This window comes from Sinocyclocheilus anshuiensis, unplaced genomic scaffold (genome assembly GCF_001515605.1).
Source record: "Sinocyclocheilus anshuiensis isolate Anshui unplaced genomic scaffold, SAMN03320099.WGS_v1.1 scaffold366, whole genome shotgun sequence".
Taxonomy (NCBI): Eukaryota; Metazoa; Chordata; class Actinopteri; order Cypriniformes; family Cyprinidae; genus Sinocyclocheilus; species Sinocyclocheilus anshuiensis.
Window position 1 is genome coordinate 219,399 of NW_015547673.1, and position 13,838 is coordinate 233,236.

The following is a 13,838-nucleotide window of genomic DNA, read 5'->3' on the forward strand; positions in this document are numbered from 1 at the left end:
AGAGAAAGGACAAATTGAAATCGCATCATATGACCCCTTTAAGTAAGGCCCTAGTGTAAGTACTGCTTGAAGTTTTTGTTTGTGTGGATGCATAATGTGATCTCAAGTGCTGTTATATATTTCTGGACTGGGCTTAATGCAGATGCTCAGTATTATTTGTCTTGATGTGATGCTCAGTTATTGTGTGTAAGATATTTATGTTCTTGCAACAACAATACTACAGCGAGAATAAAAGTTACGCCTTCTTTCTTTGCGTGAACGTTTGGGCGGCGTTATGCAAATCTTCCCACATCGTGATGTAGATATGTGGGGGCGTGTTAGAACGAGCCGTTTTAGGTAGGCGTGGTTGACTCTTAACTTTTATAAAGAATATCTCTTTGGATTTGAGACTTTAGTCTTTGCAACTTTACAGATCTTCTTTATGCACCAAGAGCTTGTAACACTCCAAAGAGAAAGGACAAATTGAAATCGCATCATATGACCCCTTTAAGTAAGGCCCTAGTGTAAGTACTGCTTGAAGTTTTTGTTTGTGTGGATGCATAATGTGATCTCAAGTGCTGTTATATATTTCTGGACTGGGCTTAATGCAGATGCTCAGTATTATTTGTCTTGATGTGATGCTCAGTTATTGTGGGCAAGATATTTATGTTCTTTTGCTACCCTTTCAAAACGCCATCTCTTTCTATGTGCTCCTGAATATGCTAATTACATATGATCAGCACTCCACACTAAATAATAGCACAGTATAAATGAAAATGGGGATCCAGTTACATATGGTTACATACACACAGCCAGATACCAATGTGAGATGAGAGAGAATATAAAGATTAGAAAATCATAACTTTGCATTTACTTTATTTAATGATTCCCATAATCTTTTTTATTAACTGTCCATCTTCCCGCTGTGAATTTTATTGCATGAGTATGTCTGTATTTACTGAGCTCTGTAACAAACTGTACATAGACTGTCGTAGTATGATTTAATATTGGCAGTGGAATGGGAAGTGTCAAAGGTGTATAGTGTGTGTGTGTGAATGTGTATGGGGAGGTGGCATTAAGTGTAGATGATGATTATTGCATATTTATTTTGATCCAAGAAAATTAATTTTATCTGTAAACTTGTACAAGTGTGTATGTCAAAGCAGATTGAAGTGTAATTTTGAAAAAAGGTATATGAAGTCATCTTATTTGTGTACAGATAATATATGAAATTAAGCAAATTCAGAGAGATGTGAATATTTATTGCCTAATATGAGTAAAAATATATAATGTGTCTTGACACAACTCATTGTTCTGTTTGTCTTTTTTCAGGTATTTTGATTAAGATCATATAAATATAATTTTTTTAATGTATAAATCTATAATTTTAAACTACAGTACATCATCTTTAAGGGGAATAATTAACCCCAAAATTAAAATTAATTTACTCGCCCATATGTTTCTCCATATCTGTATGATTTTCTTATGTGGAACACAAAAGAGATTTCTAGGAAACGACAGCCTCAATCACCATTCACTTTCATTGCATCTTTTTCCAAAATGAAAGTAAATGGTGACAACGTGAGTGCAACAACATGAGGTGAGTAAATGATGAGAGATTTTCATATCTGGGTTAACTATCCCTGTAAGAGTTGATATATTCATTCTGACTCACCATAAAAATCCCTGGACCAGCAATTGTCAAGTTTATTTAAGCTCTTGAACTGGTCAAGAAGTATTGCTCACTCAAATCATTGTGTAATGAGAAAATAGTTTTGCCGAACAAAGCAACTCCGTGTTCTATTGAACATTCAATTGTTCTGTTGTTTAATGATGTTTATGTATTTTATTTATTTATTATTATTATTTTAATTATATATATATTTTTTTTTAACTGGGAGATGGTTAAATACTGTAGATATTTATTTATCTACATATATATCAAAACGGTATAGTACATTTTATCTTGTTTGCAAAACCTAATTACTATTCATATTTTAAACAATTTAATGTAAAATTTTATTATGTTTACATATGAATATATTACAACTTTATATGTTTAAAACTGTGCTTAAAATTAAATAATACATTAATGACCTGTTTATATAAACAGAAATAACACACTGCCTAATTGATAGAAAAAGGAGTGAAATTCCAAGTTTAATTTGATCTGATCTGATCCAACCCAATGTATTAGTTGAAATTAATCATTACAGACTTAAAGGGATAGTTCACCCAAAAATGGAAATTCTGTCATTAATTACCCACCCTCATGTCGTTCAAAACCCCGTAAGACCTCCGTTCATCTTCGGAACACAAATGAAGATATTTTTGATGAATTCTGAGAGCTCTCTGACCCTCCCATAGTCAGCAAGGGAACTACCACGATCAAGGTCCAGAAACATAGCAAGGAGATCGGTAAAATAATCCATGTGATGCTTTGATTTGAACAAAAACAACGTATCCGCGTGGCGCATACGCAATTTCAGTGGATACTCTCCAAAATGGTGCTAGGGTGAGGCGGAGACGAATTGTTGAATAAAGTCGGGGGGTTTTTTCCTTTTGCGCAAAAAAAGTATTCTCGTAGCTTTGTAAAATTACAGTTGAACCCCTGATGTTACATGGATTATATGGCTATGTTTCTGGGCCTTGATCGTGTAAGGATCCTTGCTGTCTATGGGAGGGTCAGAGAGCTGTCAGATTCCATCTATCCATATTTCAAACGTAATAAACACTTTTCTCTCACTTCCGTTATCTTTCATACTGCGGAAGCCGTTCCGACGGAAGGTGTATGCTAGTCTCGCAAGTTTGTTTATAGGAGCAAAGGAAGCAAAGTGTCCTTACTTTAGCAAAGGAGAACCAGTCACCTCTTGGCTTATATCGAAATCCTCCGACATTTTTCCATTATAAACGAGGTATTTGTTGCATCCAGTGGGGACATAATTACGACAAATACAACAAATTACCAAAATTATCCATCAAATGACTTACCGCCCATATACCTTTTTCCATCCAAGTACCTAAAAACAATGATTTCCTATTACTCAGAATATATCTGTTGTTCCACAAAGGTGTATTATGTGGTGTAAAGTTGTGTTTAAACATTAGGTTCCAGTACAGAAGAACTTGCTGGTGGAAATCAGATAATTTTACAGGTAATTTGTATAAATCATAGTCACAACGCAATAGAAACTCAATTCCACCCATCTTTTGAAAAATTGCATTTGGGATGCTAAACCAAAAAGAATCTTTGTGACAAACAAAGGACTTCAACCATTTCAGTTTTAGTACACCATTCATCACAGAAAAATCTATAACATTCATGCCACCATCTTCAATACTCCTAATCACGTCAGCTTTTCTAATGCAATGGCATTTATCCTTCCAAATAAAATTGAAATTTATCTTGTTTATTAATTTGATCATGTTATCTGACATTTCTAATGAAAAGGCAGGGTAAATAGCTCTTGATATACTCTCCATCTTGGATAGTAAAACCCAAAAATTGTTATATCCCTTTGTAACCAGGAATTCAATATTGCTTTACATTTATCAATATTTCTAAGAATGTTTTCTTTTTCCCTTACTTCTTTGTGTCTGGCGACCGTGATGCCCAAATATTTGACTTCTGTTTTAACCTGTATATTCTCAATTAAGCGAGCCGGTTGATTATTCAAAGCAAGAATTTCACATTTATTAATGTTCAATGTAACACCTGATGCTTTCGAGAATTTACTGATTGAATCTAACGCTGTAGAGATCTGCCTTTCATCTTTTAGAAATAGAGTTGTATCGTCTGCAAACTGACTTATTATAATGTGTTTTCCCATGATGTTAAAGCCATCAGATTTATTCATTCTAATCATGATAGACAGTAGTTCAGCAACCAATATAAATAATAAAGGCGAGCTGTTGCAGCCCTGTCTAATGCCCCTCTTGACTGTAAATCATGAACATGTGCCATGTTCCAAAGATACACAGCTGTTGATATCATTGTAAAGTAGACTAATTAAATTTGTGAATTTCTGTCCAAAACCAAAATGATTTAAAGTTTCGAAAATAAAGGGATGTTCTACCGAATCGAAAGCTATAGAAATCTAAAAATAGCCTACAATGAAACCCTGATCTACAAATGTATGACTGTAATCAATAAAATCTAGTACCAATCGTATGTTATTATGAATAGATCTTCCAGCAAGGATGCCAGATTGGGTTTTATTTATTATCTGGGGCAGGCCTTTTTTCATTCTGGCTGCAATAATTCCCGATAATAATTTATAATCAGTGTTAAGAAGCGTGATGGGTCTTAAATTATCTAACAATCTTTTGTCTTTGCCATAGGAATAAGTATTATTAGGCCTTGCTTCATGGTTGTCATTAATTCGTTCTTTGCAATACATTCTTGAATTGCCTTAAATAACAAACGTCTTATATCTTACCAAAAGAATCTATAAAATTCGTCTGTGAGCCTGTCGGTACCCGGGGATTTATTCAATGATAATCCCAAACTCACATCATCCAGTTCTTCAATTCTTAAATCTGACTCACAAAGTTCTTTAAATGAATCATCAATCTTGGGTATGAAGTCTTTAATACTATTTAGAAAATTTGAGGAATCTAGTTGGGAATATGCAGAAGTGTAGAGATTATTATAAAATGTGAAAACTGTCTTCTCAATAGTTTTATTATCCTTACATTTTCCTGTCTTCTCTTCTCTAAATTACTGAAGTACGAGGTACTTCAAAATTACTTTTCTCCTTGCTCTAGTCCAGGGGTGGGCAAACTTGGCCCTTCCAGGTCACTTTCCTTCAGAGTTTAGCTCCAACTCTAATCAAACACACCTGAACCAGCTAATCATTGTCTTCAAGACTATACTATAAGGCTACAGGCAGGTGAGTCATATCAGGGTTGGATCAAATCTCTGCAGGAAAGTGGCCTGGAAGGGCCAAGTTTGCCCATCACTGCTCTAGTCTATCCACTTTGCTCGCGATCTCACAAACGCTCTTTGAGCTCTTTTGCAATACATAGGCCTATAGTCTAATTTGGACTGCAGTATCAATAGTTTGTTTTTATATTCACTGTTTAATTGTGCCTTATCACAGGAACAAGTTACATTCTTCTCTTCTTTTTTCCAAGGCAATCTCCTTACTAAACTTACTAAAAGTTATGGAACTTTCTCTAATTCTATATTTTACAAATTCCCATTTACTGCATTATTTTCAATTTCAATTATTATTTCTTTTATCTTTGTATTTACAGATTTACAGGTGTTATTAGGTTTAAGTGAGGTGACATGACATGTGGCCAAGTATGGTGACCCATACTAGGAATTAGTGCTCTGCATTTAACCCAGAGAGGTTGTATGTTGTATGGTTAAAGTGGTAGCTGTCAAATTTAGTGGGCCATCTGTCTTCCCATTCGTCAGGTGTCATATTCCAGTCACCTCCCATTAGAATAAAGTCTGTAGGATAAACTGTTTTGAGCTCTGATAAAGTGTTTGTAATTTCTTCAAGCATTTGTTTATTGAACTGATAAATGACGTCAGAAATGACTATCCCTTTAAATGAGTTGTTTTGATGTGTTGCCACTAGTCGTCGCTACCCGTTTTGACCTCTTCTGCGCAAATTTTACTCACTGGAACTACTTCGCAAAGAAAGAGGTGAAATATCACTCCGCGTCACGTCCGCTCGTCTACATGCATCACTTGTACAACTACTCACAATTCGACATAACATGATATATAGACCATTTTTAACATACACTTGAAACCAATACCCATTTACTGTTATATACAGTACGACAATTTACCTCATTCGGTGTTAAATCGGACGAGTCCAGGGACTAGTTTACATGTAACGAGAAGCGTGGAGGGATGAGACCGCGCTCGCATCCAGTCAAGTGCGTGTTTTCCCAACTGAGATCAATGGATCTTGAGAGAGTTGTGCTTAGGTCGTGATGAAACCAAGATGGCGTGTAGTTCAGACAGGATGAACGGTGGATAGCTGACGAGGGAAGAAAACACTGGGAACGACGCGTATTTTGTGCACGGAACGGTTATTACAAGGAAAGCGTCAGCTTACGCGGGACGTTCAGGAGTTAACGTTAGTTGAAACGAAGACCTCCGCGATCATCATCCCTCTAACCGACCGAGAGTGTGTGAATGTGTGTGTGCTGGGATGGGCTGATCGTGGAGGCCGCAGAGCCACTGCCAGCCAGAGACTGACCCTCCACCGAACAATAGACCCCGTGATCATCAAACAAGACCCAGAAAGACACAAATAATAAAGCACACCGGCGCACTAATCATTCCGAGGCGACACCGAAGAGTAAGAAGAACTCAGACCAAGTGCAAAAATGTAAGACTGGTGCTCAGATTCACAGCACTGATGGCTAAATGTATGTTGATTTAGCGCAAGTGTTTATGTTTTACCGGATATATCCGATATATAATGCCACACATCAAATACCTGCGACAACTACACTATCTCACACTGTCTTCACCCCTTGCGTGTTTCCACAACTCAGCCATTCTTTGGAAATCGAGTCCTAATGTTTGACCCTGTTACTGGATTTATAATATGTTTATGCCTTCATACAGTCGGGTATTTTGAGATTCGTTGTACTTTTGACATAAAAAAAGTCGTTTGTTGGATTTGGCGTGAGTCTGCTGACAAACAGACGGTGAGGCTTTATTGTTTTGATCGTTAGCCGGATAGCTAACCAGCTACTTCTATAAAACTGCTTTCTTAGCAATTCCCCAGGGCACATCATTTCCCCAGAAAGTCGCAAAAGTGTCAATTCAACACATTTTAACGGTCTGTTGACTATTATCTGTGAATCTGAAAGCTGTTCTCGAATCTAGCGCGAGTTGAGGCCGGTTAGCAGGCTAAAGCTACAGGACATTTGGGAGTATGGCTTCAAACCATGAGCTGTGTACCCTAGAAAGCATTTTTGACCATCATATGAATGTGCTGTTTGTCTAATTTTAATGTCGTTTGTTTACGTAGGCAGCTTACTAGGATTTGCGAGACAGCCACTGTCTGCAATATTTTATTTATAACTTGTCTGTCACGACTTTGTCAGAAGTACATCTAATTGAATAGCCAAACGTCAGATAATAAAAACATCATTTGAGCGAGACAGGTGGTGTTTTGGATTATGCATGTTCATATTATTAATTCATAATGATTGATCCGTTAAAACGAGAAGTTGATGGCATCGTTGTTGGGTTGGGAAATAAAGTGTGAACGTTTTCCGTCACGTGATCCGTGTTTGTTGTTTACACAACATGGAAGCTACTAGTGCAGAAGGTTTAGACGTAGTAAATGAATGGCATGTGTAATATAAGGTATTTTACTGTTTTATAAGGCGCACATTTGATTAGGCTATTTATGTATTCCAGACAAAGCCTAATGAACAATGTTTCACTCCCTCCCTCCCTCCCCCATTTTGTCTGGTTTGAGACTGAGAGGTAGATAAAGTAAAAAATAGGGGATTTCTGAAGTTAGAAAGGGTATTGTGTTTCGTTAGAAAGGTGGATTTCCAGACGTGCTGCTAGAGAACAAGTTTCTGTTCTACAATTCCTCATATCAAACTGCTTGAGGGATGGTCTTTTTCCTTTGTGCTGTAAACTTCCCGATTAGTTCAATGCATGCAACATCAAGGCCTTTCTGTCAGATTTATGTACATTAATTAGATTTATTTTGACGCGTATGCTTTTGTGCTGGCCGTATATGGATCAAGTGCTGGTATCCATTAGGGTGAACTCTGAACTATTAAATATAGGGATTAAAAGATATCATGGCCGTTAGTGTCATTTGATCATGGTAATGTTTTAAGACATGAACTAACAAAAGATGATCAAATAGATATAAATCACATTAAATAAAAACAATGGACCTTGTTAATAAAACACAAGGTGAATGATTTCAGGTGTTGTAAAACCGCATGTGCAAACTTGCATAAAGTGTCACATTCAGTGAGAATGATTTATATAATTGATTTTTAGTCTGCTTGTGTTGTATGAAAGAAGGCCAATGTGATTGTATTTGCTTTTGATTTAGGAGTTACTTTGTTTGATTTAAGTGAACGTAAGCATTTGATTTTAACTTGAATTGTGTTGCTTTCAGAGCGATGGATGGAGGGGAGGAGTTTGTTCCGCCGCCGGAATGTCCAGTGTTTGAACCGTCATGGGAGGAGTTTGCCGATCCTCTGGGATATATTGCCAAAATCCGTCCAATAGCAGAAAAGTCTGGAATATGCAAGATTCGCCCACCACCTGTAATCATCTCTTGCATTTTTTGTGATGTCGTTCCAAACCTGTGTGACATTATATCGTATTTACAACATAAACAATGATATTCTGAAAAGCAAAGTGTTTTTTTTTTTTGCCCATAGTATCAAAGTCAGTGCTTAAAACTGTTTGGCTTGCAACATTCTTCAGTATTTTCATTTTTGGGTAAAATATTCCCTTAAGGTTAGACCATTATGAAAAGACTTGCATTTGGTTATTTAAACAGCCTTTTTTTTCATTACAGGACTGGCAGCCACCTTTTGCTGTGGAGGTGGACAATTTCCGGTTCACACCACGTATTCAGAGGCTCAATGAGCTTGAGGTCAGAGCTGCATCCTGTTGAACTCATCACTCGCCTGTCTTACTCCATGAAGCATGACCCGCATATTCTTATGTTGACTAAGCACTAACACATCTGGTTTGTTTGTTTTTTGCTTAGGCCGAGACACGAGTAAAGCTAAATTATCTGGACAGAATTGCCAAGTTCTGGGAGATCCAGGCATCCTCTCTGAAGATCCCCAACATAGAGCGACGTAGTCTGGATCTGTTCAGCTTGGCCAAGGTGAATACTGCAGTCTTTTACAGAATTGACAGAGTTGTTTGATGTAAGGAAAGCAAGATAAGAGAGTTGGTCAACAGAACTTTTATAGACTTTAAAGTAAACACATCCTAAGAAAATCATTGATCTATAGAATAGCGTAAACTGGAAAGACATAAAGGTTGGCATTCATGTGAGTCTGTAGTTCACATGTTGTATGTCCTGTGTGGTAGATTGTAACAGACGAAGGGGGTTTCGAGGCAGTGTGTAAGGAGAGACGCTGGGCACGCGTGGCACAGAAACTCGGTTATCCTCCTGGCAAAAACATTGGCTCTCTCCTGAGGTCACACTATGAGAGGATTGTCTATCCATTTGAGTTGTTCCAGTCTGGAGCCAGTTTACCGGTACAGTGTTTGACCATTTATCATTATTGTTTGAAAACATTCACTTGTTCTGCATTAAGTAAGAGTAGCAGTATAATTTTTAATTGAATGTGCTGACACGCACACAAATATTCTAGTATTTCAGATTCCTATAATCAGAATTTGGTCATATTTTGAATATGTGAGCATCAGGTCTATACAGGAACGTGAATCACATTCCCATATTTATCTGAATTTTAGGTAAAACCTTATTTGGAACAACTACCACAACTGTACTTTCATTTATTTCAGTGCATATCCAGACCAGGGTAATTCTGTGTGATATTAGACACAGGCAGTTTTAAAACATGTACTTTTCAATTGCTTGATTTTACTAAATCATTTAAAGAGAAGTCATGACCTACATTTTGTAATTTGTCTCTTTTTTTGTGTGTGCTATTGTTAAGGACATAAATGAGAATTAATGAGTTGATCAAATTACTGTCTGAAATGACAGAAGCGAATCACAAGAATGGAATGTGCATGTCTTGGTTTATTTGAATGTGCTTATTATATGTTCTCAGTAATATTCTGTGGAGCATGTAAATGTCTTTTACAAATATAAAGCTGACACATGTGTGTGTCCTGCATGTTCAGCCATGCAAACCCAGGCTGTATGACAGTGATGAGATAGACCGGGAATACAAACCCCACTCCATTCCTCTCCGCCAATCAGTCCCACCATCCAAGATGAGCAGTTATGGACGACGAGCCAATCGCCTTAAGCCTGAGGTGAGTGACATTTCTGGACCAGTATGTGTGTGAACTTTGTTTTTGTTTTTTTTAAATCTCAGGATTTCATTGTGGTGTCATTAGCTCATTTTGTCTAACAATATTTGATCAGTGTTTTTTTTTTTTCTTCTAAATTTTAAATTTACAATTGGTAAATTGTTACCAATTGTAACAAAATGGAAAAACAAAAACAGTGTAGTGATTTTGAAAACAGCATAATGTCACATGTAACATTTACAGATAAATGCAATTTATATAATTTATGTTAAAATTAGTGTTTACATTTTACAAAATTCCCTGTTAACAAAGATTTTACTAAATTGTTCCGAAATCAACTAGTCTAATCTTTATTTTTTAATCAATATTTAGTATTGATGACTTTAACCTTTGCTGTAAATGTATGTATAACTGTCCAGGGGATAATGGATCCATCCAAATATGTGCTTTGTCTGTTTTTCTGAGATGTATGAACGTTTTTGGATCAGCGCTGACCATGCTTTCAAGGCACTACCCAGCATGCTTTGCTCCCTGTGCTGTAAAGAAAAAGCATTGTGTCCATCTTGCCCTCATCCCTCTGTCTTTTTTTCTGTCACTTTCTGCCTTTCATTTGTTGTCAATACGTTTTGTCTCTTTAAGACCATTGCCCATAACCTAAAATTTTCATTACATCATAATGCATATCTCATCCCTTTCATTTCAAAGATTTTCCCAGCATTTATTTTGTGGGTGTTTGGCTTTTTAATTTGCCTGCCCATTACATTAGCTTGGTCAATGGATTCATAGCATTAGTGATAATAAACTTATCTGTAGTATCAGATAACCACAGATGTCTTTATAGTTTTCAGAGTTCTGTGGTTCCTCTACAACTGAATTACTAAAATTATAATGATATTTAAAGCAGTAACATATAGCCTTTTGTAACTCCAATAAGGGAAGTTACCATGTTGTTAACTCCTCCCTTCTCGTCCCTTGAATCAAACTCTTGTCTCTCTCTCTCTTAATATTTAGTTTGAAACAGTTATGCTGTTGGTTTACATCCCAGTTCTAACATAAAAAAGAAAACTAAAATGCTTACACTACCAGAAAAAAGTTTGGACTTACTCGACTGAATTTTTTATATAAATGAATGTGCTTCAATGCTTGAAGCAAGTTTTGTAGACAAATATCCTCGGTACTGCCTCTCTCTCTCTCTCTCTCTCTCTCGTTCCCACTGTTCTTTACTTTCCTCCCTATCACTCACTTTCTTTCTTCTTTGCTGCCGTTCTCTCATGCTTTAAAAAATCCCTTGTTTGACCTCTTGCTGTTGTTTACGCTTAGCTGGGTGTCTAATTTTATATCGAAGCTCATTTCTCGTCTTTCAGCTCTTGCTTTTGCTTATCTCTTTCTGCATCCATCCCATCTTCCTCAGTGTCCTTCAGTCATCGAACACATTTTGCTTCGCTTGTTTTGCCACACTTCTAGCAATGCTGGCTTGCTTACATTTCCTCTTTGGTGGTGGACTGGTTACCCCACTCTGGGCTGCATATTACTTCTAATCTAAGATTGCTATAATCTGTTGTCACTGCTGTTCTCTTAATGGCTGGATCATATAGTGTTCATTTTGCCACATGTCAGAAATTAGTTGTTTTTGCTTAATGATGACAGCAAAGCATTGTTTTTCAGACTAACAGGTTTTAGGAACAGCACATAGAGAAACACTGGGATTGATGTGTTTGACAGGCATCAGTCTAGGCAATGCTTATATATGTGTCCTTGCTACTGCATATTTGAGACATTTAGAAGTTAAGGCTTGGTGATATTTTGGATATTTATGATGTATCTGCAGTGATTTTACTGGTGATGTAAAACATGATCAATAATGCAGTTCCTTAGACTGTCATTAGATCAATTTTCCCAGGTATGAGAACATTAATAAAACTGTTTTAACAGCATCTCTTTAAAAAAAAAAGGGTACAGTTGATTCATTTGAATTCATTCAAATAATTTTCTACAACGGGATTCAGAACTCAAGCATTCTTAACAGCATCTCTTTAAAAAAAAATGGGTACAGTTGATTCATTTGAATTCATTCAAATAATTTTCTACAACGGGATTCAGAACTCAAGCATTTGTTTCAATAAATCAGTTCAAAAGATTTGTTTCGAGTTGTCGCCCAATTTTTCATGAAAGGCCCTGTGTGGCTTTTTTAGGTGTTAATTTTTTTAGTATAAATATATGTAGGTGAATATTGCCATTTATTATGTTAATGCTGTTTTGTTTAGGGAAAATCAGTATGGAAAACACATATATAGATTTTGACATTTTTCTTTTTGCATTGCACATTTTGAATATACTTAACAGCAGAGGCTATTTTAATATTTAACTGATTGAAGATTTATTGAATATAAATATATGCCTATTGCCTAGTTTTATTGCCTAGCCATTTTAGCAGTGGATCGTTTCATGAGAGCCTTTGCCATTCAGCAATGCCATTCAATATTAATTGTCTTTGAGTGAATAATTGCTTTTTTTCTCTTGATATCAGTCAAGTCTGGCACAGAACTAACTTCATGCATGTTTGCTCTTGCTTTAACAGTTTGCAGTGATGTCTCGATTTTTGCTAAATCAATGGTTTTCAATCAGTAGTAAAGTAGTAAAAAGTTAATATCCTGAACAGTCAGGGATCCCTCATGGAAAAGCTGTGTTTAGTGTAGTGGAAGTCACGTTCCATCCTAAACAAGCTTTATACTGTGGCTTTTAGTGATAAAGATAGGGAAAGGAAAACCCTCTTGTCACCTCTGTTCTTGTAGTTCACTTACAGTATTTCACTTACGCCCATTAGCCGGAGCCTACAGAGGAAGACATAGAGAAGAACCCTGAGCTGAAAAAGCTACAGATCTATGGGGCTGGACCAAAAATGATGGGGCTCGGTCTTGTACCTCGAGACAAGACACGGAAGAAAGGTTTGTGTCTGTGGTTTTGATTTTAATTTGATTTTGTTCTTTATAAATGGGACAAATAAATATTTGAAGTGTCACATTATGCATTTTCACCAGATGAACTGCCACAGACGGTAATAGTGCGGGACAGCGCTGCCGGTGCTTCTGTGAAGGATGAACCTGGAGAGACGCCGGTCACAAAATCAGATCCAGACATTCCCCCACCACCCCCAAATCTCATTGTCAAGGAGGATGTTGATGATGATGATGACAAAAATCACATTGATGATCCTAATGACTCCGGTGATGAACCCTGCACCAAGATGACCATGAGGCTCCGACGCAACCTCAGTAACCCACAGTTTGTAAGTTTGAGAGAGACGTATGAGCTTAAAGGGTTAGTTCACATAAAAATGAAAATTCTGTCATTAATTACTCACCCTCATGTCGTTCTAAACCCGTAAGACCTCCGTTCATCTTCGGAACACAAATTAAGATATTTTTGATGAATTTTGAGAGCTCTCTGACCCTCCCATAGACAGCAATGTAATTACCACGATCAAGGTCCAGAAACGTAGCAAGGAGATCGGTATAATAATCCATGTGTCATCAGGGGTTCAACCGTAATTTTACAAAACAAAAATAACGACTTAATTCAACAATTTGTCTCCTCCGCGTCACCCTGGTGCCATTTTGGAGAATATCCACTGAACGTAAACAACTATGCTATTCTGTGTCAGCTGCGTCACGCAAACAATACGTTGTTTACGCTTTGATTTGAACGAAAACAACGTATCCAGCATACGCTGTTTACATTCAGTGGATATTCTCCAAAATGGCACCAGGGTGACGCGGAGGAGACGAATTGTTGAATAAAGTCGTTTTTTTTTTCTTTTGTGCACAAAAAGTATTCTCGTAGCTATTCTCAACCCCTGATGTCACATGGATTATTTTAC

The 13,838-nt window shown here is 36.8% G+C and overlaps 1 protein-coding gene across 1 annotated transcript in view; it reads left to right on the forward strand.

Annotated features, from left to right (window-relative positions):
- Nucleotides 1–5,859: 5,859 nt before the first annotated feature.
- Nucleotides 5,860–13,838, forward strand: part of LOC107702826 (lysine-specific demethylase 5C-like) — a 21,377-nt gene continuing 13,398 nt past the window's right edge. Inside the window, exons 1-8 of the mRNA XM_016505242.1 lie at nucleotides 5,860–6,335; nucleotides 8,109–8,259; nucleotides 8,517–8,594; nucleotides 8,712–8,834; nucleotides 9,044–9,214; nucleotides 9,830–9,964; nucleotides 12,786–12,906; nucleotides 13,000–13,247. Of these exons, the coding sequence (XP_016360728.1) occupies nucleotides 8,113–8,259; nucleotides 8,517–8,594; nucleotides 8,712–8,834; nucleotides 9,044–9,214; nucleotides 9,830–9,964; nucleotides 12,786–12,906; nucleotides 13,000–13,247 (1,023 nt within the window). The 5' untranslated portion in view covers nucleotides 5,860–6,335; nucleotides 8,109–8,112. The remainder of the gene's footprint in view (nucleotides 6,336–8,108; nucleotides 8,260–8,516; nucleotides 8,595–8,711; nucleotides 8,835–9,043; nucleotides 9,215–9,829; nucleotides 9,965–12,785; nucleotides 12,907–12,999; nucleotides 13,248–13,838) is intronic.